Source organism: Tursiops truncatus, chromosome 3 (genome assembly GCF_011762595.2).
Source record: "Tursiops truncatus isolate mTurTru1 chromosome 3, mTurTru1.mat.Y, whole genome shotgun sequence".
NCBI classification, from domain to species: Eukaryota; Metazoa; Chordata; class Mammalia; order Artiodactyla; family Delphinidae; genus Tursiops; species Tursiops truncatus.
Window position 1 is genome coordinate 159,363,200 of NC_047036.1, and position 26,667 is coordinate 159,389,866.

At 56.1% G+C, this 26,667-nt stretch overlaps 3 protein-coding genes across 3 annotated transcripts; 1 reads left to right on the forward strand and 2 right to left on the reverse strand.

The window, feature by feature from the left end:
- The first annotated feature begins 613 nt into the window (after positions 1–613).
- On the forward strand, positions 614–9,164 carry B3GNT3 (UDP-GlcNAc:betaGal beta-1,3-N-acetylglucosaminyltransferase 3). The gene is given in 8 exon segments (XM_033853913.2): positions 614–737; positions 739–1,230; positions 2,936–2,967; positions 2,969–3,225; positions 3,228–3,288; positions 3,290–3,474; positions 5,980–6,098; positions 8,214–9,164. Coding segments are annotated over 6 exon segments (1,101 nt in total). The 5' UTR covers positions 614–662; the 3' UTR covers position 3,474; positions 5,980–6,098; positions 8,214–9,164.
- INSL3 (insulin like 3) lies at positions 7,369–8,591 on the reverse strand. Its single transcript, XM_004332144.4, has 2 exons — positions 8,402–8,591; positions 7,369–7,580 (listed from the first exon to the last, which is right to left on the reverse strand). The coding sequence occupies exons 1-2, from the start codon at positions 8,589–8,591 to the stop codon at positions 7,369–7,371; spliced, it is 402 nt and encodes a 133-aa protein (XP_004332192.2).
- Positions 9,165–10,628: 1,464 nt separating the features above from the next.
- On the reverse strand, positions 10,629–26,510 carry JAK3 (Janus kinase 3). The gene is made up of 24 exons (XM_033853914.2): positions 26,411–26,510; positions 23,932–24,128; positions 23,348–23,471; positions 22,914–23,025; positions 22,591–22,736; positions 21,891–22,185; positions 21,203–21,325; positions 20,946–21,103; positions 20,384–20,495; positions 19,988–20,174; positions 19,281–19,408; positions 18,926–19,057; positions 18,257–18,341; positions 17,315–17,442; positions 16,480–16,612; positions 16,246–16,397; positions 15,957–16,107; positions 15,170–15,309; positions 14,909–15,098; positions 14,288–14,412; positions 13,829–14,001; positions 13,387–13,504; positions 12,912–13,022; positions 10,629–11,969 (listed from the first exon to the last, which is right to left on the reverse strand). Exons 2-24 carry the CDS (start codon positions 24,113–24,115, stop codon positions 11,862–11,864), a joined length of 3,315 nt encoding a protein of 1,104 aa, XP_033709805.1. The 5' UTR covers positions 24,116–24,128; positions 26,411–26,510; the 3' UTR covers positions 10,629–11,861.
- Between the last annotated feature and the right edge of the window lie 157 nt (positions 26,511–26,667).

The window sequence follows — 26,667 nt, forward strand, 5'->3', positions numbered from 1 at the left end:
TGGATCATTTGAGATGGGTTTTAAAGGAGGAAGAGGAGTTTGCCAAGGAAGATAGCTTTGTTTGAGACATGCTGGGCCTGAGGGTTCTGTGAAGAGCCAGGGCCCACGCTCAGCTCACAGGACCATTAAAAATAGTCAAGAAGAATGAGTGACGGTTATATCAGAATCCCAGAAGCTCAGAGCTTCCTGGAGGAGCAAGTGAAAAGGGGAGCAGGAAGGATCCCAGCAGCTCTCAACTGCTAAAAAGGGAGTTCTCTGCCTCTCTCGGGGAGGCTCCTGGGCCATCTCTGAGAGAGGGACATAAAGAGGACCAGTTTGGATGGGGGGGTGGGATTCTGGGCACACTGAATCTGGGAGGCTCACCTTGGCATCTCCATGCCTGTTTTCTCTGTAACTATTGATCCCCGGTGGGACCTGGGCAACAGTCAGAGCCAACATGGGGTACTGGAGGAGGTGGGAACCGGGGGAATCTCTGGGGGTGAATTTCAGTATTTTTCCAACTTGAGCAACCGTAGGGCTGCAACCAGGTGTTGAGGTCCACAGGTAGCTCTGGAAAAGTGCTTGGCCCATCTGGCATCTTCAGGCATCTTCAGTGAGTGTTATTGTCTGCAGGAGCTGCCCAGGGGTCTCTTCGGACCAATCCCAAACTCAGGCGGACCAGAATGAGGTGTTCTCGGCACCTGCGGACAGAGTTGGGCCTGGCTGTGGCTCTGGGCACCTTCACCCTCCTCCTTCTCTTCAATCTGCAGGTCACCACCCACCTGCCCAGGCCTGAAGGAGCCACCGGGCACCCCCGTGGCTCTGGTCTGGCCCTCGCCGCCCTCCCGCCCACCGCCCACCCCCCGCCTGGCCAACTCCTCCATGGCCGCCCTGCCGGACTTCACCAGGCAGCCGCCGCACATCCGCAACTTCCTGCTGTACAAACACTGCCGCGACGTCGTGCTGCTCCAGGACGTGCCGCCTGACAAGTGCGTGCAGCCAGTCTTTCTGCTGCTGGTGATCAAGTCCTCGCCCAGCAATTACGAGCACCGGGAGCTGGTGTGGCTCAGGTGGGGCCGTAAGCGCCAGGTGCACGGCGTCTAGCTGCGCCGCCTCTTCCTCGTGGGCACGGACCCCAACCCGCCGGAGACGCGCAAGGTCAACCGGCTGTAGGCCATGGAGGCGCGGATGCACGGTGACATCCTGCAGTGGGATTTCTACGACTCATTCTTCAACCTCACGCTCAAACAGGTGGGCTGGGGGAGGGAGGGTGTCACGTGATTGGGGCCACCTCTCCTTCCTGTCCAAAGTTGCTACCACCTCCTCTGAGGAGCTCTGGGGACCAGAAACTCCCATCAACCTCGCCCCAACCTCGCTCCTGTCCTCACGGTGATCCGAAGTCTTCTTTGGCCAAGGGAGGCAGGGAGAAAGGACTTCCAAGCCTGGCTTTCCAAGCCTTGTTGACCTGGGCTCAAATCCAGACTCTGCTGCTTATCTGCTGTTTGCCATGGACGATCACTCACCTCTCTGGGCGTCAGTTTGCTCATCAGGGAAACGGGATATTAATTGAACTCACCCACCTCTGAGGGCTGCTGTGAGGATTACATGAGATGATATTCATAAGGCATCTGGACCAGTGCCAGGTGCTCAGATAACATTGGCAATGGTCATGGGGAGAGCTGGACAGAACACATCTTATTTCTTTGTTCTGGTTCTGTCTCCCCATGAGGCCCAGGTCTGTGTGGAATATACTCAACAAAGACCTTTCTGATGGAAAAGAAACCATGAGAGGTAGACAGAAACCTGCACATGCTCAGAGGAGGAATTGAAGGCTCCAAGGACCTACCCAGGATGTGGAGGGTGGGGATGGAGTAAGCTGAGTAGAGACACAAGTTGAAAGGGGCCCAGTGCAGGTTCCTGCTCATAGTAAGTACAGACAGGTCTGGGTTCAAGACTTTGAACAACAGACCTTCTCTGTTGTATGACCTTGCTCAAGGCACTTTCTCTGGAGAGCCTCTATTTCCTCATCTGTAAATGGGACTGAAGACCACACCTGCCTCTTAAAACTGTATGAAGGATTCCAGGTAGAGCAGGCACTGAGTACAGTGCCTAGCATGCAGCCAAAGTTATGGAGGTAGCTGAAGCCGAGGTGGGTAGAGGGCCCAGAACCTCTTAACATGCCACGTTCTTTGGGTTTTTTTTTGGTTTTGTTTTGTTTTTTTTTGCCATACGCCTCTCACTGTTGTGGCCTCTCCCGTTGCGGAGCACAGGCTCCGGACGCGCAGGCTCAGCAGCCATGGCTCACGGGCCCAGCCGCTCCACGACATGTGGGATCTTCCCAGACCGGGGCACGAACCCGTGTCCCCTGAATCGGCAGGCGGACTCTCAACCACGGTGCCACCAGGGAAGCCCACATGCCACATTCTTAACGCAGAGCACAAAAGCATGTGATAAACATCGACTTGACAAACATGAATCCAGTGCCTACAAAGTATTGACCCCATAATGGGTGCCGAAGAGATGGCACATAGGAGAGACACAGCTCCCACCCAGGGGGACCCCAGAGTCTGGTGGGGGAGGTAGATGTTATATAACAGTCATACAAGTAATTATTTAATGGTAGTGCTTGGCAAGGCAGAGTCAGAAGGAATAGCAATAAAGGTAAATGTGACAATTTTCAAGCACTTCTTGGTGCTTTACGGAGCATCATCTCTGTAGATCCCCAACACTCCTGGAGGCAGTTCCCATGATGTGTCCTGTCTGGAAAGTTGGAAACTGAGGCACAGAGAGGGGCAGTTGGTTGCAAAGGACCACAGAGTGAGTCCTTTAACCCAGAATAGCCTGACTGGAAAACACATCCTTGCCTGGCCTCACTGGGCTGGGGTGGCCGACAGGGACCCAAAGCTGATGGCCCCAGGCATCAAGCCCGTGTGCCCTGTCCACCCCCCCCTTGCAGGTGCTCTTCCTACAGTGGCAGAAGACAAGGTGCACATGCCAGTTTTATGCTCAACTGGGATGATGACGTCTTTGCCCACCCAGACAACGTGGTCACCTACCTTCAGGGCGACAACCCTGACCACCACCTCTCTGTGGGGCAGTTGACCCACAGTGTGTGCCCCGTCTGCCTTCCCTGGAGCAAGTACTATGTGCCAAAGGTGGTGACAGAGGAGGAACACTACCCGCCCTACTGCAGGGGTGGTGGCTTCCTACTGTCCCGCTTCACAGCCACCGCCCTGTGCCACACACCCCCGCCCTGGACCTCTTCCCCATTGATGATGTCTTCCTGGGCATGTGCCAAAAGCAGGAGGGCCTCACACAGTGGTATCCTCACGGCCGGTGTTCAGGCCCCCTCCAGCCGCCTGTCCTCCTTCGACCCCTGCTTCTACCGAGAGCTGCCGCTGGTGCACCGCTTCCTGCCCTACGAGATGCTGCTCATGTGGGACGTGCTGAACCAGCCCAACCTCACCTGTGACAAGCGGACACAGATCTACTGAGGTGGAGTCAGGGCCCCCAGCCTCGAGGCTACTGTCTCCATCCCCATAGAAAGGGCAGCAGCTTCCTCCCCGGAAGCTGAGACCTTTGTCCTCCTAAGTGGGAAGGACCTAGGAGAGTACCAGGGAGGTTGGATGAGTCTGGCTGGTGAATTCCTACACATCCTTCAAAACTCACCTAGTACTGCCTAGACCGTGTTCCATCATCCTCCCTAGACTCTCAGCTGGAAGGACCATCTCTTTCCATATCAGCTAATGGCAGAAGCACTTCTGCTAGGGCCCCAGCTGCTGCTGCTGCTGCATCCATCCCTTTTCCATGTCCCACTTCCTAGCCCTGACCTTGATCATGGGCTGAAGCCTAAGCAGTGACCAGCCTCTCCTTGGTTGTGAACCTGCGACGGTGGGTGAATTCCTGCAATGGTTCAAGGCCAATTGAGGACACCTGGGTCCACATGCAGCCGAAGCAAGAAGGATTTCTCAGCTGGGAAGAGAGGGTTTCTGTTCTCCACCCCTCCCTGGATCTTGGACCCCTCAGATGGTGGGAGGGGCCAGAGAGCCTGGGAATGGGACCGCCCCCTCCCTGCTCGTGGCTTCAAGCGCTCTAATGGTGGAAACATTGGGCAGAGGAGGGAGGGAGCTATCTGTCTCAGGCTATGGGAGCTCAGAGTTTCTGGAGTCCCTGACAGGACCCAGCCCCACACTGGTGCTCCCCAACAATACAGGAGAGAGTATTGGGGCAAGAGGGGTCTTCCCTGGGCCCAAGGCCAGCACACACACCTTAGTGCCCAGAGAAGGGCGATATTCAGGTCCTTGGGAAACCCTAAGTTCTCAGGACCCAGGACTGGCCCCCGCCCCTGTGTGTCTCTCAGACTGGGGAGATCCAAGTGAACTGGTGGCCCCCCCCAGCCCTGCCACCCTCGGACAGGTGTCTGAGACAGGCTTCACAGGGATTGGGGCAGTGGCAAAGGGGGCTTCACACAGCAGAGTGAGGACTGGAGACCAGGTCCTCAGGGAATAAAATGTTTTGCAAAGACTTAGAGGTCTTTTTTTTTGTTTTTTTAAGTGATTTACAAGTTTTAACTCAGATCAGTCTGCATTCATCCTTAAAATCTCACTTCCAGAAGAAAATATACACCAGTAAAACAGGGCAAGGATGAAGTAGAGGCTATGGAAGCTTCTCTCAGGCAGATCTCACATCATCCTCCCCTGCCCCCCCCACACCCTCCATGGCTCCCTATTGCCCTCAGCTTACATTCCCCCCTGCAGACTGATTCTCACTGCCAGCTTGATGGCAGGCTCCGGAGAGAGAGGCACAGTGGTGATACTGCTCCTAGCTGCATGGGATGCCGGACCCACCTGCTCTGGCAAGGCTCCTTCTGAATCCCGCCCCGCCACCACACAGCCTCCCCTCTCTTCCCCGGGCTCACCTCCTCTCACTGGGACTACAGCTCTACTGTCCTCTGTCCCACTCCTTGTGTCCCCTCTTTAAGTATTTATTGTGCACCTACTGTGTGCTACACACCTTGCCCTGTACTCCTCCTCCCAGCCCCATGGGAAAGGTCAGTGGGCACTGACCCACCTTATAGTGAGGACACAAACCTGTGAACAGTGAAACAGGAAGTTACCAGAAGTGGTAAGAACTTTGAGGAGAATTAAAATGAGGTAATTGGACACACGGTGTTGGGGACGGGGCTAGCCAGGAAGGAAGTCGGGGTTGGGACTGCAGAGATGGGGCCTGAAGGAAGAATTGGGAGGAGGATGTTCCAGGCAGAGGATACAGCATATGCAAAGGCCCTGAGGTGAGCCGATCTGAGAGCATTTAAATTGCAGCCAGGAAGCTGTGACTGGAGGTGGGTAAGGAGGAGATGGAGGGAGAGGGGACAGGAGATCACAGGGACTAGTCACATGGGGCCTTGTGGGTTTGGGTGAGGAGAGAGGGTGTTGTTTTGAGGGTTACGGCATCTTTGGAGCAAGGAAATGACATGATTAATTTTATTTATTTATTTATTTATTTATTTATTTATGGCTGCGTTGGGTCTTCTTTGCTGCACACGGGCTTTCTCTAGTTGCGGTGAGCAGGGGCTACTCTTGGTTGTGGTGCGCGGGCTTCTCATAGTGGTGGCTTCTCTTGCTGCAGAGCATGGGCTCTAGGCGCACGGGCTTCAGTAGTTGTGGCACGCGAGCTCAGTAGGTGTGGTGCACCGGCTTTGTTGCTCCACGGCATGTGGGATCTTCCCGGACCAGGGCTCAAACCCATGTCCCCTGCATTGGCAGGCGGATTCTTAACCGCTGAGCCACCAGGGGAGTCCCGACATGATTGATTTTTAAGTTTTAAGAAGCCCTGCAGCTGCCATGGAGACTGTTGAAAGGGAAGGTGGAGGCTGAGGCAGCCTCCAAGCCAGAGGAGGCAGGCCTGGATGAGGCAGGGGCTGCAGGGGTTTCTACCAGGTAGATGTGATCTCATCCTGCCCCTGCTCTAACACCTTCTGTGTCTCCCCATTGCCCTCAGGAAAGAGTGCTACTCCCCTGCTGCACCGGGTTGAATAGCGTCTCACAAAAGTTCCCATCCACCTGGCACCTCAGAATATGGCCTTATTTGGAAATAGAGTCTTTGCAGATGTAATTAAGGTAAGGATCAAGCTCAGATCATCCTGGATTAGGGTGGGCTCTGAATCCAATGAGAGTGCTTTTAGAAGAGACAGAAATGAACACACAGAAAGACATGGAAAAGGAGACGATGTGAAAATGGGGGCAGAGCTTGGAGTGACGCACCTACAAGCCAAGAATTGCCAGTAGCCCCCCAGAGTTGAGAGAGGCAGGGGGACAGAATCTTCCTCAGAGCCCTTCAAAAAGAATCAACCGTGCCAACACCTTGATTTCTGACTTCTGACCTCTAAAACCGGGAGGGAATAAGTTTCTACTATTTTAAGTCACCCAGTCTGTGGCTGTTCCAGCAGCCTTAGGAAACTAATACACATGTGAACAGATCACATAGTCAAATGCCCGAGCATTTTTTTCAAGAGGGTCAAATCATACAGTTCCTATCTCAGGATGAAAGGAGGATGCAAGTGAAAAGAATGGTGAGAGTTGGATCACTAAATATCCACTGTGAGGGGAATTCCCCGGCAGTCCAGTGGTTAGGACTCCACGCTTCCATTGCAGGTGGCACGGGTTCAATCCCCGGTCAGGGAACTACGGTTCCACAAGCCCCACAGCACCACCAAAAAAAAAAAAAAAAAAAAAAATTCCACTGTGACTCATTCAGACATTCATGTGTTGTGTTGGACGTTCAGTGAGGTTAAGGCCCCCCGTGAGCCATGACAGAGACCTGGATTCGAATCCTGAACTTGACCATTCCCTCCCTGTCTGACCTTGGCAAACAGCCAGCTCCCTTGGCCTCAGTTTCCCCACTTTTTATTGTGATGATTCTCCAATTGTTATTAAGTTTCTGGAAGTGTTGTGGGTCCACGGCTGCCAGAGGACAATTCCACACAAAGGCTGACCCAGGCTTGTGCCTTTTTCTTGAGAAAATGCAAAAAGTTTCTTCAGATTCTGTAGGCATCTTATTTATTTGCTATTGATAACACAGCAAGAGGGGTGTCAAATGCAGGGAGCGGGGTAACTGGGGCTCCTCTGAGGTGAGAACGTTTGAGAACAGGTGTCTGGCATCTCCATGAAACCAAGGATCCTCCAAGCCAGGTTTGGGATCTGGTGTTTTCCTCAGTTGGCCCCCCAGAGGACAGGTGGCCTCGGTGAGGTGGTGAGCGCCTTGTCCTAGGAGGTAATCAACAAAGTCCCCCCCAGACATGGGGCTTCATGGTGCTGTGTGGCATTAGGAGTTCACCAGACCGGACCCCTGTGGGTCTCGGGCTTCCCCAAGGCCACACCCCAGGAGGGTTCAGTGGGGACAGAGGGTCAGCAGGTCTTGCCGGGTGCAGCCACTGAGGCAGCAGTGACGGACAGGGTTGGTGGCAGCTGCCCGGTGGCGGCGGTGGTGGTGATGGCGAGAGGCCTGGGGCAGGGGCTGTGGGGCGAGTACCAGCACGGGGTCCTCACTAGCCATCAGCCCATGGAGGAGATGTTGTCCTTCCAGCCACTGTAGCAGCTCACCTGGGGACAGGGAGGAATTCAGCATAGAGGGGGGACCCCAGAGGACCCCACTCACACTGCACACACAGCCTCCACTCATCATGCACAGAAACAGAAAGTAAACATTTATTGAGTGCCCAGTGTATACCAGGCACAGATTGAATCCCCCATCCGGATGTGTGCAGTCTCGACCCACACCACACTTAAGTCCCCAGCTATGCACACTCCCACGTGTCACCTATGGTAAGAAGGCACAGACACTTCACAGAGCAGATGACAGAAGGGGTGACATACGACGTATACATGTACACACAGATGCAGGCGCACAGCCTCCTAGCCCCTCCCACTTCCCTGCGCACCTCTGCACACCCATCTGTACCCGTGTCACACACACAGGACACACACGCATGTGACAGACGTTGTACACAAAGCTGTTTGATACTCCCTGCACCAGGGCCGGGACTAGGGTGAAGAGAGCCAGACTCGGGCCTGGAGCCCACGATTTTAAGGGGGCGCCAAAAACCCTCAACAACCAAGATCAAACATACTGTCACGGAATATTTTAAAATTAAAATGCATGCAGAAATTCCTGAAGATCAAAATATTGACACTGTAAATAAAGACAGGATCTGATCTGGCTACGCACTTGTTCAGACTCGCTCACGTCGCTCGCCGCGCACTGATTCCCGCTCCTGGCAGGGGGCGCATCCCCCGTGGACTTGCACACACCCGCGCAGCCGGCAGGTGGACCCCAGAACATGCATGCAAACCCGTCTGCATGCACCTGCCCCACGCCCGGCCCCAGAGACCTCACAGCACAGTCCTCGCCCGCCCCTACTCACGGTCGCCGCCGGCCACAGGTCGCCCATCCTCGGAGGACCAGCGCGGGCCCCCGCACAGCCGCACCAGCGCGCGCACGATGTGGTGGCCGCACAGCTTCTCGGGTGATTCCTGGGCGAGGGCAGGGCCTAGGGCGAGCGCCAAGGCCGGGCCCAGCAGCACCAGCGCCCAGGTGAGCCGACGGGGGTCCATGGCTGCGGGAGGCACCGGGCCCCAGCGGGGATCCCCCTTATAGGCGCTGGCCCGCCCCAGCTGGGAGCCTTGGAGGGGGAAACAGCATTCCTGCAGGATGGTCCAGGGAGAAGGTCAAGGGCAGGGTCAGGGCAAGCATACTGGAACCCCTGATAGTTGGGTTTCCTTTTTTTTATGATATGAGTGCCTGACAACGTTTAATTGCGGAGGCATTGGCTTCATAGATGGTTCCCCAATAAATGTGACTAGGTAAAGGGCCAGGCCACCTCCTCCCGCTGAGGCACCTTTGTTTTACACATCTCAGCTGACTGCAGTCACTGACCACTTGGGCCACTTGGTTGCTTGTTTTGTTTTCTCTTCTTATGCTTTATATTCCAACCTATGTTAAATTCACCAATAAAGAGTGAGCCCACGAACTCTTAGGCTCCCACCCTTGACCCCAGTGAAAGCAGGACCCCAGACCCACACTGCTCTCTCTACCCAGGACCTTGCTCTGTGGCCCCGGGAGTGCTGTGTAATTTCCGGGTGTGCTGTGTAATTTATAAGTAATAAACCTTTATTTTCTCAAAGTTTCCTGATGGTTGTTGCTGAATGGCATCTTTCAGTCATAATAAGAACTCAAGGGCCGGTCCAGCCACAACATTGATTTTTTTTTAATTAATTAATTTTTAAATTTTATTTTATTTTTTGGCTGCATTGGGTCTCCGTTGCTGTGCGCGGGCTTTCTCTAGTTGCGGTGAGCGGCAGCTTTCTCTTCATTGCGGTGCGCGAGCTTCTCACTGCAGTGGCTTCTCTTGTTGCAGAGCACAGGCTCTAGGCACGCGGGCTTCAGTAGTTGTGGCGCATGGACTCAGTAGTTGTGGCTCGCGAGCTGTAGAGGGCAGGCTCAGTAGCTGTGGCGCACGGGCTCAGTAGTTGTGGCGTGCGGGCTCTAGAGCACAGGCTCAGTAGTTGTGGCGCACAGGCTTAGTTGCTCCGCGGCATGTGGGATCTTCCCGGACCAGGGCTCGAACCCGTGTCCCCTGCATTGGCAGGCGGATTCTTAACCACTGTGCCACCAGGGAAGCCCAACATTGATTACTGATAGGCCGAGATCCATACAAAACAGCCATGGTCTCTCTCCCTGGGCCAGGGCCTTGGGCGTATCTCTCCCAGGGGGACCACTGGTTGAGGAGTCTTTATTTTTTAACCGTTTTAAAGAGGAGAAATAGATAAACTGAGAAATAATAATTCCATGGGATGGTGGCAGTGGGCATCCAACCAACTGAGACCAGGGCCATTCAGAACCTTGTTGTCCTTATTAGTGGACAAATAAGGAAACTGAGGCTCAGAGAGGGGACCCCCACACTTGCCCAAGGGCACAAGAGGATGGGCCCTGGGGCTGCGAGTCTTGGTCGGTTCTGCCTCTCCCACACCAGGGTCTCCTTGGGTTGGGCAGGGGATGGAGGGTCTCTACCAGGTGCCAGTCTGGATGCCAGTTTTACCAAGGAGGGAAACTGGCAGAGAGGGAGGTTACTCAACCCAACGCGGGTGAGACCCTGAGCTGAAAACCCTGCCTTGCAGCCCCTCCCCCTTTTCACCAAAGCAGGCTACGACAGTAGGCATAGAGATCTCTGTCTCTGTCTCTCCCCTGCTCCCTCTGTCTCTCTCTTGAGTCTCTCTTGGCCTTTCTCTCTCTGTCTCTGTCACTCTCCAAATCTTTCCAGCAGTGCTGAGCAAACGAGGGACTGGTTTGGCCCCCACTAATGTTGGACCCCTCCCCATAGCCTAACCCTCCCAACCAGGCCTTGCTCTCTGGCCCCCACTAGAGCAGCCTGTTCCCCCCACCCACCAAGAGCCTGTAATCAGTTCCACAGGACAGTGCCAAGGCCAGCAGCTGGGGCTGGGGGGAGGGCTTCTGTCCTCGAGGGCCCCATCCTCCTGTCCCTCCTCCCCCAGCCTGCCCTGAGGCTCCCATTGTGGCCCCCAGGGGTCTCTATCCCCCAGCCCTAAGCACATTCCTCCCCAGCTCACACCCCCACAAGGATCCCCATTGCCCAAGTCCAGCAACAAACCATCCTTTTCACTGAACTTCTTTATTCATTCAACAAACACTCCCAGAGTCCCCTCTGTGCCCAGCCCAGCCCCCAAGGAGCCTCCACGTCAGAAGAGATGGAGCTGGACGCAGACACCACCCCAGCCCTAGGGTCAGAAGTACAGGGCTGACTGGGAGTGGTGGGAGAACGTTCGCTAGGGAACGCTGCAAGGAGGTGATAGCTGGGGTTCTGAGAGATGAATACGAGTTTTCCAGGGAGGCAAAAAGTAGCAGTAAAACCTTGCAGACTGGTGTGAAGGAGTGGTGGGGTAAGCTTAACCTGCACAAGATGCCTTCTCACAAGCCTCCAGAAGTTGATTCTGTATAGCCAAAGGGCCAACACTATTGCCCATCATACAGAGGATGGGACTGAGGCCCAGAGAGAGGAAGCAACTCTCCCACCATCACACAGCAAATAAGTGGCAGAACCATCGGCTCCAACACCTGCGCTCTTAACCTCTGTACTCTGAGCCTCCTTCTTTCACCATGCTGTTCCCTCTGCCAAGAATGCCTTTCCTTCCTTCACCCACTGAAAAACTCCTGTTAGGCTCCATTGTCATCAGTTGTGTGATCCTCTGGTCCAGACTGAAAGGGCCCCAGCGTACAGGGAGGAAAACTGAAGCCCTGGGACACTCAGGTTCAGTTAGGGTGGAGTGGGCCATCAGCTTCTCCTGGTCTCTTACACAATTCTAAACAGTCACACAGGCTCCCCCCAAAAAGTGAATTTTCAGCCAGGGCATCTCTCTTGTCCTTGGCTTCCTCCAGCTAAAGAGGGAGGGGGGAATAGAAGCCTGAGATCACATATTTAAAGCTATATAATGTCTCCTCTGGAAATGAGAGACAGGAAGCTCCAGGCCAGGCCCTGAGAGGTTGGGAAGAACTCTGGTCCCTCAATTCTGGGGGTGGGGGCTCAGTAGACCCCACTCTTGTATCTGTCTTGAATCTTTACAAGTTCCCAATGCTACGAGGCTGCTGTTGCTCTACAAGCCAGGGGTGCTCCCCCAAGTGCAATGTCATTTGCCCCATGAGGGGGTCTCTGAAGCGGGAGGCCCAGAGAGGGGTAGGTCCCTGATCAAGGTCACACAGCCAGTCCATGGAGACCAGAACCCAGAGGTCTGTGTGCAGGAGATATAAAAAAGACAGAGAATGGGGTTCTCCCTCTAGACAAGCAGGTGAGGGTCTCATGCCTCTGGACACTATCCCTGGCTTCCACTCCACAGTGCATCCAGCTGGGGGCCCAGGGCGCTGAATGGTGGCCGGTCTTGTGGGCTAGGGGCCCAGCACAGCTTCATGAGCTCATGAACCTGAGGGGTGGGAAGAGACAACAGGGTCACATGTGAGTGGTAGGAAGGACATGACTCCTGTTCGCAGTTTTAAAATAGAAATTAGACTCCATCCCTCCCTTGCTCCAAAGCCTCCCATGGCTCCCTATGGATCTTAGAACAAAATTTCATCACCTCCCCTGCCTCCCTCCCTCTACCATCACCTCCATCACCTCCTCTCTTGTTCCATGCAGCCACATCTGCCCCCATCTCATTTTGTAAATACACCAAACTCATTCCCACCTCAGGGCCTGTGCACCTGCTGTGTGCTCCGCTGAGAATGCCCTCTCCCAGCTTTCCCCATGGGTAAGATCCTCTTCCTCCTTCACCCCCTCTAAGAGGCCATCCCTGACCACACCGCCCCATCTGTTTCCAGACATTGATCACCACCAGAATGTTCTTGTTAGCTTCTGCCGGTTACAGGGAGGAGGGGTAGTATCTCTTCTGTCCCCTGCTGGGTCCCCAGCACCCAGCACAGAGCCAGCACACAGTCAGCGCTCAATAAATGTTTGTGGCCTGAACAGATTAATTTGTGAATGACCAACCACACGTCAGACACTTCCACAAAAGCTGTGATGAGAAACTGTAAGAGTCACCATCATTTATTGAGCACCGACTGTATGCCAGGCTCAGAGCTGAGCAATGGAGAGATGTTAGCTAATCTGATCCTCTCCCACCCTATAAGGCATTGTTATTCCCATTTTGGAGACAGGTAAACTGAGGCTCTGAAAGTGTTTGTGACTTGCCATACAGTGAGAGAGCAGCAAAGTAGAGGCCAGAAATCCCCTTCAGCCTCATGCTCTGGTCCCTGCTCTCAATCAAGAGATGTCTGTGGTGGAGAGACCCAGAGGGACAAGCAGGCTTGCCCAGGCCCCCTGGTGAACCTACAAAGTGGGAAACTGAGGCAGGCCCTCCAGTGCTCACCTCACCAGGACAGGCAGGAGGTGCGGGCAGCCTCTGGCCGTCGGCCAGCAGCTCCAGGAGGCGGCAGAGGGCTGGCACATCTCTCTCACATCCCATCATCCGCAGGAACTCCTGGAGCCAAGGGGGAGGGCCCGAGGTGGGGGAGGAGCCATCCATGATGGAAGGGGGAGTGGCCGCCCGTGATGTGGGGGTCAGCCACAGTGAAGGGAAGAAGGGAATCACCCACCCGTGGTGGGGGAAGGGGCCCTCCTTAATGGAGGAGGAGGAATTGTCTGTGATGCATGGGGGAGGGGCTGCCTGTGGTGGTGTGGGAGGTGGGGGTCTGCCATAGTGAAAAGGGGTCTTACTGGAGCCTCTAATGCTGGGACCAGGGGACCCTGAGCAAGAGAGGGACGCGGGTATAAACAGGACGGGTGTTGGCCAGGAAGGGGTTGGTGGGGAGGAGGGTCTTGGGGGTCCAGGGGTGCCGACTCACGGCTGAGGGGCTACAGCTCTTGTCACTGTAGGTGAAGAGCTCGTACAGGACGACCCCGAAGCTCCAGACATCCGACTGGCGCGAGAAGATGTTGTCCGAGAGGGACTCTGGGGCGTACCTGGAGGGGAACAGGGAGGCCTTGGGGGACGACAGTAAGGCATAGGACGGGAAAGGACGCAGCCTCGGACTGGGGTAGCTGGTCACGGTAGGTGGGAGTTATGAGAAAGTCTCCAACCCTGTGGCGCCCCAGGGCGGGGCCTGGGCGGGGTCAGGGCGGAGCCAGAACAAGAAAAGGAGTGTGGTCCGGAAGGGGCCGGGGCCGTGGGGGCGCGGCCAGGGCGGGCCCCAGACCCTGGGGAGGAGGGGCGGGGCCAGGAAGGTGGGAGCAGGGGAGGGGCCTGGGTAGTGGGGAGGAAGGGTGGGGCAGGGGCGAGGTCTCTACCAGAAGATGGGGCTCTGGCCTGGCTCGCGGACCACGTAGTAGTCTTTGTCGAGCGGCAGCAGCTTGGCGAGGCCGAAGTCAGCGATTTTGACATGCGTCTCGCTCTCCACCAGGATGTTACGGGCTGCCAGGTCGCGGTGCACGCAGCGGCGGGAGCCCAGGTACTCCATGCCCTGCGGGAGGGCATGGAATATGGACCCCAGGATGACTCCGCAGGGGCCCCAGTCTGACATGGAATCCAACACCAGCCCCAACCCAGACCCCGAGCCTAACCCTACCTCTGACCCATCCTGCACTCCAGTCCTGACCTTAGCCCTAACTCAACCCCGCTTCCAGCCTGACCTGGATCCCAAACTTCAACCCTCAGCCTTCCTGGCGAATCCACGCAGACCTTGCCCAGGTCGAGCCAGGTCAGTTCCCGCAGGTCTGACGGGCGCCCCGCCCTCTTCCGACCCGCACCTTGCAGATTTGCGAGGCGTAGAGGAGCAGGCGGCCAGCGTCAAGGCGCGCGCGGTGCCGCTGCAGGAAGTCGCGCAGGCAGCCGCTGGGCAGGTACTCCATGACCAGCCGCAGGCTCAGGCGGCCTAGGGGAGGCGGGGGAGGCAGGGAGGAGTCACCACAGGGCCTAACTTTGTCTACTCCCCCTCCCCATTCTCCTTCCCGGTTCAGAGTAGGACCTCGTGTCCCTCCTGGCCTCAATATTGCTTTCTGTAAAATGGGAACGGCAACAGTGACGCTTATCGCTAATGTCTTTTTGAGTACTTTCAACAATATTCATTGATTCTCTTAAACCTCATAATGACCCATTTTTTCCGGTGGGGAAATTGTCGATCCCAAGGCAGTCTAGATCAGTAAACAAGACCAGTCAGGGGGATATATGTATGTGTATAACTGATACACTTTGCTGTACAGTAGAAACTAACACAACATTGTAAAGCAACTCTACTCCGATAAAAATTAATTAAAAGAAAAAGACCAGTGAGTAGCACCCGCACTGGCATTCTCAGGCCACCCTAAAATGGTACTGCAGAAGGATGAGGATGTGTGATTTGAAGAGCATCCACTTGGGAGGTGGCTCACCTGGGCCATAGCTGACACCCCGGTACTTGACAATGAAGTCACTGTGCAGGGCTTTGAGGATCTGGATCTCCCGCTGGAAGTCCCTCTGCTGTTCTGGCCCGCTGTGCTGCAACTGCTTCACGGCCACCAGGGCGCCTGTGTTGTCGCCCAGCGGGTCATAGCGGCACAGTTCCACGCTGCCAAAGTTGCCCTGGGGGATGGCAGGGCTGGTGTCCACATGCATGGGTGCTACCCCACCCACCCCAGCCTAACCCTCCTCACCTTGCCCAGCTGTGAGATGTACTTGAGGTGTCTCTCCTCAAAGATGGTAGGGTCCTGGCAGGCATAGAGCTGGGCACCATTCCAAAGCCCATCATGGGGAGCCAGGGCACCAGGTGTGGGGTCTGAGAGGAGCTCATAATCTGGGGGGCACAGGCAGTGAGTGAGCAGTGCATTGGGCCCTAAGCCCCCACTCCTAACTGACTTGCTGTGTGACCTCCATCTGAAGGCTTAGCTTCTCTGTGCATTATGGCAGGGCCTCTGCAAGCCAAGAAGTACTTTGTGGGGCTGGAAAAAGGTGCTCCTGGGCAAAGGCAGCCCTCTTATGCAGTGCACATGCTGTACACAGACCGAAGGGCATTTCTCAGACTCCACTGCCATGGGGTATGGTCAAATGACTGAGCTCAGGCTGATAGGGGACAGAGACATGCTGAATGCCCCCTTAGGCCCGGCCCATGGAAACCTAGGTGGGACCTTCTACACTCTCTCTCTTTTTTGCAGAGGATCCAGCAGGGGCCTGAGGCCATGGGATGGGGGGAAGCACAAAGGGAGAGTTTCTTGTTGACCTGGACACCCTCGTTGAATGAGAACTAAACATCCATCATGTTCAACCTTGAATTGAGGGGCCTGTTTGTTACAGCAGCTGTTGAAACTCGTGCTGACTGTCACAGTCACCAACCATTCCAACCTTGCCAGGCACACAGGACAGGCTCTACAGGCAAACTTCGCTCTCCTACTGGGCCCAATATGACATGCCGGCCCTGCCCACCCTGCCTGGCCCAGTGGGCACCTGAAGTGATGAGGCTGTTCAGGTCACGGATGACAGCGCGGAAAGAGGGCCTCTGGCCTGGCTCGTAGGCCATGCACTGTTGAATCAGCAGGGCCAGCTCCATCCACTTGGGTGCAGGCAGTTGCTGCCGTTCCTGGTAAAACTGGAGCTTCTGAGGGCAGGAGGAGGGGCTGGTCACCCCCAGTGTACCTCAGAAGGCACCCCCAGACACCCCCATCCTCCCCAAGCTGGACTTCAGTCTACCCTTCTGTCCAATGAGAGCTCTAGAGGCCAATACGCGTGCTCTGACCTTGGCAGGATCCAGGGTGCTGATGGGCATTGTGACACCGCTGAACACCTCCCAGACTGTGGCACCAAATCCCCACTTGTCAGCTTCCAAGCCAAGTGTTCGGGCCTCCTGGAGACACTCAGGGGCCACCCAGGGGATCCTGTCAGTGAGCACTGGTGGAGGGGCAAGGATGGGATCAGGGATCTGCTTCCTTGCCTCACTAGGCCCCTCCCTCCTCCACCCCTCAGCACTCACTCTCCAGGCTTAGCACAGTGGGGCTGACACCGGGGTCACTCAGCTTGATGAAAGGCAGGTTCCCGTCAGCCCCCTCCCGAGCCAGGAGCACCTTCCGGGCTGAGACATTGCCGTGAGGGAGACCTTTGTCTTCCTAAGTGGACCAAGCATAGGAAAATGCCAAGAATGATGAATGAATATTCTGGCTGGCGAACTCCTGCACATCCTTCAAAGCCCACCTGGTACTGCTCAGGCTGTACTTCAGCATGCTCCCTAGACTATTGGCAGTCCACCCCCCATGTCCCACCCTCTTCTCAAACACTGCTCCCCCATCCCATGGCTCCCCATTCCCTTCAGGATAAAGTCAAAGGTCCTCAGCCCGGCACTCAAGGCCCTTTGAGATCCAGCTCTTGTTCATTCTTCCCATGAGCTTCTCTCTCCCACATCTCCACCCTGTTCTCCTGCCAGGCAACCTGCCTGGTGCACCCCAGGACAGACAACACACCTTCTAAGCTGCAGCCTTTGCCCAGGCTGTTCCCTCAGCCTGACATGCCCTCCTTCCTTTCTCCTCTTAATGAACTTCTACTTAATCTTCAAGGTCCCAACTCTAATGTTCTTTCTTCTGGAAAGCCCCCTGCCCTGGGCAGCCTCATTGCTCACTACTCCCCTCAATTTCCATGAATTACAAGCTGTTCCCTTCTGCTCTTACACCTCTGAACCTGTTTATATGCTGTTCCCTCAGTCTAAAATGCCCTCCCCTTGCACCCTTGCCAAACTCCTGTCCACACGACAGAGCCCACTCTCAAAGCCCCGTACACTCTGTGAATGGAGGGTGGAGCAGCAGAGGAGCACTCACCAGATAGTTGAGGGCATAAGCCAGCTGTTTGATCACCTGTAGTTTCCAGCTGGCCGGCACCAGCTGGCCACACTTGCGCAGATATGTGTCCAGCGCTCCCAGGTATACAAATTCCTGCACCATTATGCCTGGTGGCAGTAGGGAGGGGCACGGTTGGGAGGTAGGACTGCACTTGTGTTCAACAGGCTGTGCCCCAGCTCCACCTTCAAGGGTCCCTTGAACTCTCAGCTCTGACTTCTCCCTCCCCTATTCCTCCATCCTTACCCTACTCACCTCTCTTCCTCCCCATCTCCCATCTCAGAACACTTTGTCTGAAATGCCTGGAAGGTGCCAAGCTCTCTCCATGACTCACTTCCAGCCCTTTGCATGTTCTGTGTTTCTGCCTGGAACATCCCTCTTCCTTCACTTCCCTAATGCCTATTTATCCTTGCCTTTCCAGCTTAGAACTTATCCTTGCCTACCCAGAATCATTGCTTGACCTCCAAGCTGGGTTAGCAGCCTCTGATCACCCACAATGCCCTGCGCTGCCCCCATCACACAAAATCATTTATCATCCTGATCAGCTTATCGTGTTCTACGCTAGGCACCCAGCTCCTGGCACATACTCAGCTCCCAATAAATAGCTGATGAGCTGAACTGATGGAACCGAGGCTTGGAGAGGTAGCGTGGACCTTGCAAAGCTGCAACAGAGTGAGAGTGGAACCCAGGTCTGCCTGACTTGAGATAATTTTGGGGGGCTGGTATTGGTGGGAGCCTGGAGTTGCTTGCCCAAGGAGTAATGATTCAGGGAGATGGGTATAGGCTTGGAGATTTGAGGGGGAGGGTGATAGACCCTGGTGGAACGGAGCCCCAGCCAGGGCAGGCTCTGGATGTGTACGGCTATTGCTGCTGTAGATGGGCTCAATGAGGCAGGGCAGGGGTGGGGCGGGGAATGTCTCTCACTGTCTCCAGCCATGCACACGCCATGGAGCAACACGAGATGCTGGTACGACACTTGGCTCATCAAGGACGCTGCTTCCAGGAATGACTGGGGAGGAAAGAAGGGAGAGAAGATGCATGGGTTTCTTCCACTTCAGGGTCAGACCAAGGACCCCAAACTTGCTGCTCTCACACCTGCTTAGGAGACCTGGCCGCCAGCATCCTTTGGCCCTGGAGTCCGCCATTAGTGCACACAGCACTCTGTATCATGATTTTCTGATGGAGGCAGGAAGTCCCCACTGTATTCTACCTTGAATCTCTCACACAAGTGGGAGATCTGGGGTTTGAGAAGGGCTCAAACCTTCCTCTGTGTTGCCCAGCCCCTGCTGATGCCTCCATCCGCATCATTCCTCTCTTCTACTTTGCTCGTTTCTCTCTGACCCACTGGCCTCCTTGCTGTTCCTTAAACATGCCAGGCTTGGCCCTGCCTCAGGACCTTTGCACTGGCTGTTCCCTCTGTCTGGTGTACTCTTTCTGTTTGCATCTAACTTCCCCGACCCTTCTATATTTCATGGAGATGCTGTGGCTACATTTCTGTTGTTTTAAGACCCTGTGTGTCTCAAATTTCTCTGAATCCATGACTCTCTCTCCACCCAGGCCCTAACCCAGGAGGCCTGGTCCCACCCTGCTCACCTCCATGCAGTTCTTGTGCTTGGCATCCATCACTTTGAGCAGCACCTCTGTCTCTCGGGCCTCCCCATCCACAACCTCATGGCGACAGCCCCGGTAAATCTTGGTAAAGGACCCGTGACCCAGGTTCTCATGCTGGAGAGTGAGGGGGCAACATGAGAGGCCAGTAAGGGGGCTCCCATGGATCCAGTCCCCTAGCCCTGGTCCAAGCAAGGCACAGGACTCATTTTACAGATGATGAAACAGAGGCATGAGGAGGTTACATCACATGCCTGAGGCCACACAGAAGAGACGGATGTAGACCTGGTCTCTCTGGATCTCAACTGAGGCATCCCCCCCATTTCCTGGGGCCCCTTACCCACTCCAGGCTGTCAGCAGGGATCTTGTGAAATGTCATCTGACTCAGCTGGCATTGGGATTGGGGCTGAACAGGGGATGATGTGGGTGGGTTGCAATCTCTCCGGACCACAATCAGGTTGGACTTTTCTATGGGGAGTGGATGGAGGAAGAAAACCAGAGGTCAGAGGTGAAAGGTCCTCAAAGGTTTGCTCACTCCCTGTCTCAGTGTGGGGTCTTCTTCAGAAGCCAATACTAAGAGGAGGACTCGAGGGCACATAATTTATTTGAAAGGAGACTCCAGGAAGTCCCAGTGAGGGGTGGGAGAGTGAGACAGAGAGGGAAGGAACCCTGCAGTGGGTGCAAATGAGCAGGTGATGCTGTGGGCAGCCTGGTCTCAGTCCTGCTAGGGATTCTGGGAGACTCTGGAGAACTCACACCTCAAAGCTGTCCCATCGAAGGGGTTTGTCTGAGAGCAAAATTCACCCAGAGGAAGAGGCAAGAGATGGACAGAGGCTAAGTGCTAGTGACATCACTCAGGTCCAGCTGTGCCCGGATCTAACCATGCCTGAAAGCACCCTCTGTCCCACGAGTCCCGAATCACCGTTTTTTCCCTCCTAAACTACCTTGATCTGCAGTCTCTGCCACTTGCCATACAAGAGCTGGAACAGACACAGAAAGGCAGGGACCCAGACTGATCACTCAGCTCAGGGGAGAAAGCAGGCTCACCTTTGGGTCTGGGGGTGCAGCAGAAGGTGAGGTTCAGCTCAACCCCATCCACGTGCAACCCACCACCCCAATAGGCTGCCAGGAGCTCTCGAAGACTGCTGTGGGGCTGGCCAAGGCCAGCCAGGGAGAAGGTTCCTGTGGGGTCGCACCGGATGAGGCAGCCCTTGTAATCAGGGCCCAGGGGGGTCTGCAAAGAGGAGTGGTCCCTGAGTGGGAGTGGGCGGCACCCTCCCCCTCAAATCTCCAAGCCTTTGCCTATGCTGTTCCCTCCACTGGGAATGCCTTTTCCCTCCCCTTCTTCAGGAAGTAATGCTGACTCATCTTTCAGTTCTCAGCTCAAATATCATCTCCTCCAGGAAGCCCTCCTTGCCCTCCTGGCCCCTATGGTAGACTGACCGGGACACAGACAGTTAGGAGGTAGCTGTCGAAATCCTGGGGACTGCGGCGGAGAACGTAGGAGCCGGGAAGTGAACCCCCAGTCTTGAGTTTGTTGATGGCAAAATCCAAGCTGTGGGGAAAGGTGGGAGGGAACTGAGATTCGAAGATGGAGAGAAACAGAGAGATAGAGGCACAGAAACCAAACTAAACCTGAGTTCTAATTCTGGTTTCTCTGAAGCCCTGGGAAGGTCACCAGGCAACATTCCCTCACTCCCTCCCATTTATAAATTGAGCCAGAAGTTGGGCTTCTGCCTCAGGGATTAAAGAGGAGGCTGCAGGTGAAGCCAGGCACTGCGAGCATCCCCAGAAAATGGCTCTGGGGCCTCGAGGAGGGAAGCGGCTGCCCTGGCAGCAGAAAGGAGACCCCAGACTCGTTCAGCGCCAACTATGCACCTGGCGCTGTTCAAGCACTTGATCCCTTGTCCAGGGCTCCTGAAAGGCGAGGACACAGAGGCTCCAAGAAGGGGAGTGACCGAGATTCGGTCCCGGTGAGTCTGGCCACATGGGGGCGGGTCCTTACGTGATGGGGCCATGGCACTGCTCAGCCACCTGCTCCAGCAGCCGCGGCGGCGCCACCTCCTTGCAGAAGTAGTGCCCGGAGTCAGTGGTCAGCCGGAAGTAGCCATCCACGAGCGCCACGAAGGACAACGCTGCGGGCAGCCCCGGGAACTCGGCCTCCTGTGAGGATCCGCGTCAGCGCACGCTGCGGCCCGAGGGTGACAGTCCCGCATCCCTGCCCTCGGGTAAGGCAGGAGGGGAACGGGGTCCAGCACCCACCAGGATCTGGTTGTCTGTCCTGGTGATGGTGACCAGGCGGTGCTCCCCGGCGGGGCCAAAGCGTGGGGCCTGCTTGATGCTGATATCCACGATTTCTGGAAAGTCGCAGAAGGGCTGGAGGACCTGGGAAGAAGGGGGAGGACTGAAGCTGAGGATCCCTCCCACTCCGAGCCCCCAGTCCCTTTTGGAAGCCTGGACCCCACCAACCCATACAACCCATACTCATGAGACCCGCCCCTCTCAGCCTCACCCAGTCACATCCCTCTCCCACCCCACCACTGCCAAACCCCGCCTCCTCTCGGCAGGTCCCCCACCCCACCTCACCCCGAGCCCCTCCCTCACTTAGCTCCACTTTATCTCTCTTAGTACAGTCGGGAGCGGTGTCTCTTAGTACAGTCGGGAGCCCCACCCACCCTCAGTCCTGCCTCTTCCCTCGACTTGCAGTTAGCCCCACTCTGAACCCCGCCCACCCAACTAGCCCCTCCTTCTACGCCCCGCCCATTTCATTCCCGCCTCCTCGCTCAGCCCTACACCTCACTCAGCAGGGTGCCCTCCCCCACAAGCCCTCTCACAGTCCCTCCTCTCTTCGGCCCCGCCCCTCAAGCCCCGCCCGCTTCCTTACCCCGCCCCCTTGGCCCCGCCCCCGCCGTTGGCCCTGCCCAGAGCCCCAACCCACCCGACCTCGCACCTCGTGTTCTCCCGGGCTCCAGGCGATGCCACTGCCGCCAGCCACGCGGAGCTGCCCCGGCGCATCCTGACCACCAGCAGCTCCGGGGAGGGCCACGCGGAAGGTCTCGGTGGCCCTGTCTGGGTCCAGCCGCTCGAGGTCCATGATGTACTTGGCCATGAGCGAGTGCTTATCAGCCTGGCAGGCGGCCAAGCGGCGCAAGGCCCGGCGCACTGTCCTTCGGATACGCCTCCGCGTCACGAAGTTCAGGCCCTGGATCAGGTCGCGCAGGCCCGGGGGCAGGCAGACCTTGTAGCTGCGAGCGGAGGGAGTGGGACCCTCAATGTGGAGAGGGGCCTCCGCAGGGAGGGCAGGGACGTACATCAACCCAGACTTTAGTTGAGGGGCTGGAGTGTCGCCTCACTAGGGGGGCACAGAGACACACTCAGGGACAGGCATGGGCGTAGGGCCTCTATAGGAAGGGCCATTGGGGCCCATAAGACAGACAGGGACACACAGTCCTTTTAGCTGCCTGAAGCCCGACAATGGAGTCTCAGCGGGACTGTGTTGAAAGGAGGGGTGTGGGCTGGGTCACATGAACACACTGGTGGCTTGTAGGTGGGCAGCCCCAAGGTGGGCCTGGACTCTGGCAGTGCTCTGGTGGAGCCATGCTGGCTCACTCCCAGGTAGAGGCTGGGCGCCACAGCCTGGAAGCCCTCACCTGATGGTCTTCAGCAGCTCCTCGGGCCGCTGACCCTGCTCGAGGGCCATCTGGGCCAGGTCCAGCACAGCCAAGCTGAGACACTCACCCTGCTCCTTGAGGCTGAGGCCCATCGGGAGGCGGCCACTGACCAGGTCATTGCGGTGCTGCAGGCCAGTCACAGCCCAACCATGAGCCCTGATGCTGTTCTGTAGACCCCCACACCTGGGCTGACCTCCACCCCTGGACTGCCACAGGGAGGGTCAGCCGAGGCTGCCCAACCACAAGCCCTGATGTTGCCCCAGGGACCCCACCCCTGGGCTGAGCCCCAGGCAGACCCCTACCTGGGCAAAGAGGTGCTCCAGGACTGGCAGGTCAAGGATGGCACTGGCTACGTCCTTTCGTAGCCCAAAGCGGTGGACCTTCTCTAGCCCAAACCAGTTGGGGAAGTAAAAGCTGTGCGAGAGGGGAGAACGCTGGAGTGGGGATACGATGGAGGGACTGTACCAGGACCTCAAAGAGCCCAGGTTATGCCACTGACTTGCTGTGTGACCTTGGACAAGTGACCCACCCTCTCTGGCATTAGTTTCCTCACCTGTGAAATAAGCAGTGATCATGCCCTCCCTGGGGCATCCACCAGGAGGTACGTGGAGATGATGATTGAGGGGTCACTGTTGTTTTAAACTCCCATTTCCAAAGCCCTCAGCCAAAGGCATGCCCTCTTGGTATCATTTAACCCATACCTGTGGCGGGGGTGGGGGCAGGGGATACTTCCTACCGGAGCCTGTAGACAAGGACCTGGGTGCCCGCGTCCTCCACGGAGAAGATGTGGCTCGGGGGGAACCAACAGGACAGGTCCTCCAAGGCCAGAGCAAAGAGGGAGTGGTACACGGGCAGGATGCCTGAGGGGACGCCCCCATCAGTTCCCTCCAAGTCTCCCCATCTGTCCCCTGCAGGGCTGCCATGTTATCCCCATGCAGCCCCACAGGCTTTTTCTCACCTTCAGCTCTGACACCATGTCCCACCCCTGCTCGCACCCATTCTAGGGCTCCCCATTGCCCTTAGGAGAGAAGCCATGTGCTCAATCTGCTTCTCAGGGCTCCCTGCCCCTCTACCCAGAGCATCTCTTTCCATGTACAGTTTACCTCGAGGGATGACTAGCTGTGTCCCCTAGTATACCATCACGCCTCTGAGTCTTTGCCATGCCATTTCCTGTGCACCCTCCTCCCTTACCACACCCCTACTCATCCCTCTAACCCCAGCTCCAATGCTGACTCCACTTGGCAGTTCTTCCAGCTCCCAATCTGTGTTCCGCACAGTCCTACCCCTCCCTCTGGCCAAACATTCTAGGGACCCACTCACCACTGGCCTTAGCAGCCCAAACACATAGCTCTTCAGCTGAGTGGTCCCCAAAGGAGAAGGATAGGCACTGTGGGGGTCCAGGGCCCCGCGGGGGCAGCAGCACGTGCAGGGCACCAGCCTCTGAAGAGGAGAGGCTGCAGGAGCGCTGAGGGATCAGGGGCGTCTCCTCACTTGGAGGTGCCATGAGTGCAGCCTGCCTGGACACAAAAAGAGGCAGCCCCTCAGCTGTGATCAGGGGACAAGGCTACAAAGCTTCTGGGGTGGGGGTGGGGGCAGAGATGCTGATGGATGAGGTAGGGATGAAGCCGGAGAAAGAGGGAGGAGACAGGGACAGAGAGAAACTCAGAGATGGACAGAGACAGAGGGGGGGAGCTGAGTGTGCAAGGTGGGTGAGGAGCCATAACCCCCCAGGTGAGGGCTGTGCTGGGAGGCTGCAAGACGTTCACACAACTTTGTGTGAGCTCACACTCCAGACTCTTGGTGCCCAGGACAGACATCTCTAGTCGAACTCCAGCCTCCACACATACCACTTCTCCAACCCTCCTCCAGACAGTCATGACCAATCAATCACAGATATAGGGATTTGCAAACCGGAAAGCAGATAGATACTGGCCTGTGCACATGGGTGGGGATGGAAGTGGCCATACCTCCCTGTGAAGCTGGAGGATTCAAGCACTTCTGAGGCTGGGGCTAGAAGCTTTTGCAGCTGGTGTGGTGCATGCCTTGGGGGCAGATCCAGACTGATGACTCAGTCAACAGAGATCTCTGTGTCTGTCTCCCCTGCTCCCTACATCTCAGTTCCTTTCATCACTCCCACCATTAGGTCCCCAGAGTAGGAAGCCCTCCCTGGGATAGGCCCAGGAGGAAACCGTCCATCTCATTCTCAGGCGTTCTACACCAGCCAACTTCCAGATCTCTGTCGCCCTGGGGGACCCAGAGCTCAGGACCCATGGCTGGGTAGAGGGAGGAGTAGGGTTTCAAACCCAATGAGGAAAAGGGGGGAGACAGAGAAGATCCACGTAAATTGACCCAAATGAAGAAGATACAAAAAGAGAATGTTGGATAAAAACTATGTTCCAAAATAATAGCAGGACGGGGGCTGATAGCATTAATTAGAGTTTAACACACCCAGAATATAAGCCTGGGACTGGGGATAGGTAAAAACCCCAGGCTCTGGGTTCAAATCCCAGCCCCACCGTATTCTGGTTTCATGACCCCAGCAGGGCTTCCACTGCTGGGACGCAGCTTTCTCGGCTGTGAAATGTGCTGGTTCCCACCTGCTTCAGTGAGGTAGCTTGCTGAGCCCAGCCTGAGCTGTCAACACGTTTAATCCACGCTAAGTGGCACAAATCCTTGGTGACATGCCCAGCAAGCCCTTGACAAATGCCAGATGAACCAGACAGGAAGGTCCCTTAGCACAGTGGTTAAGGGGTTACCATCAGGGAGGCAGGGCGTGGGGGAGAGAGAACTTTCCCCAAGGGACAGTCCATTGTCACCAGCTCCCAGACCAGGAATTGGAACGTTCCCGTCCCGTGAGCTCTGACCCTCCCCGCCACCACCCCATCTTGTCACTCCCCACAGAGGTGCCCACAGTCTTATTTCTAACAGTCGTCCTGATCTTGCCCAAATTTGCACCTTTATGTAAATGGAATCACACAGTGTGTCTTGTGTTTAAAATAAATCTTAAAGAAACATGATTTTTAGGGCTTCCCTGGTGGCACAGTGGTTAGGAATCCACCTGCCAATGCAGGGGACACGGGTTCGAGCCCTGGTCCAGGAGGATCCACATGTCGCGGAGCAACTGGGCCCGCAAGACGCAACTGCTGAGCCCGTGAGCCACAACTGCTGAGTCCACATGCCACAACTACTGAAGCCCACGCGCCTAGAGCCTGTGCCCCACAGTGAGAGAAGCCACCGCAAGGAGAAGCCCACGCACAGCAACGAAGAGTAGCCCCCACTCGCCACAACCACAGAAAAGCCTCCTCACAGCAATGAAGACCCAACGCAACCAAAAATAAATAAATAAATTTATAAAAAAAAAAACAAAAACATGATTTTTAAAATATCGAAAGTAAAAAAAGAAAGTCTGTCTGGAGCCCAGAAAAATGCCCCTGTTTTAACACCAAAAGTCCCGCATGCCGGGAAGGTTGGCTGGTCCCCCAGTGTTCTGGCCTGGGACCTGGGATTTTAGGGGCATCGAACTGTCCCCTCAGGGACCGGGAGCCCTGGGCGCATGCGTAATGATTCTTTAAGGTCCAGGAAACTGGGAATTCGAGGCCTCCTATGCAGAACGAAACTGAGGCCCAGAGAGGGGAGCGCTTTGCCAGAGGCCACACACCCAGCTGTCCCAGCTCACATCTGGCAGCTGTCCTCAGAGGCCTGAAAGGCAAACTTGCCTTTGTCCCCAGCTGCGACCATCCACACAGTCTCCTCCCACGCCCATCCCCGACCAGAGCCCTGTGACACCACCAGCTCTTACCTGGAGGTGAGGACCTCTGGGCCAGCTACGGGACGGCAGAGGCGAGCAACAGCGGGAGGAAAGTCCCACTCGCTCCTTCCTGTGTGGGCCCCTCAGCTTCCTGAGCTGCTGTCACTTACCGAAAGTCATGGTCATGTGGGCGACGGGTTGGGGGGGTGCGGGGAGGGGCAGAAAGTTCCGGAAGCCTCTGCAGCAGCAGTCCTGCTCAGACAGGCTGCTGGAGACCCCAGACCTAAGGGAAGGGGTGACAGCACAGA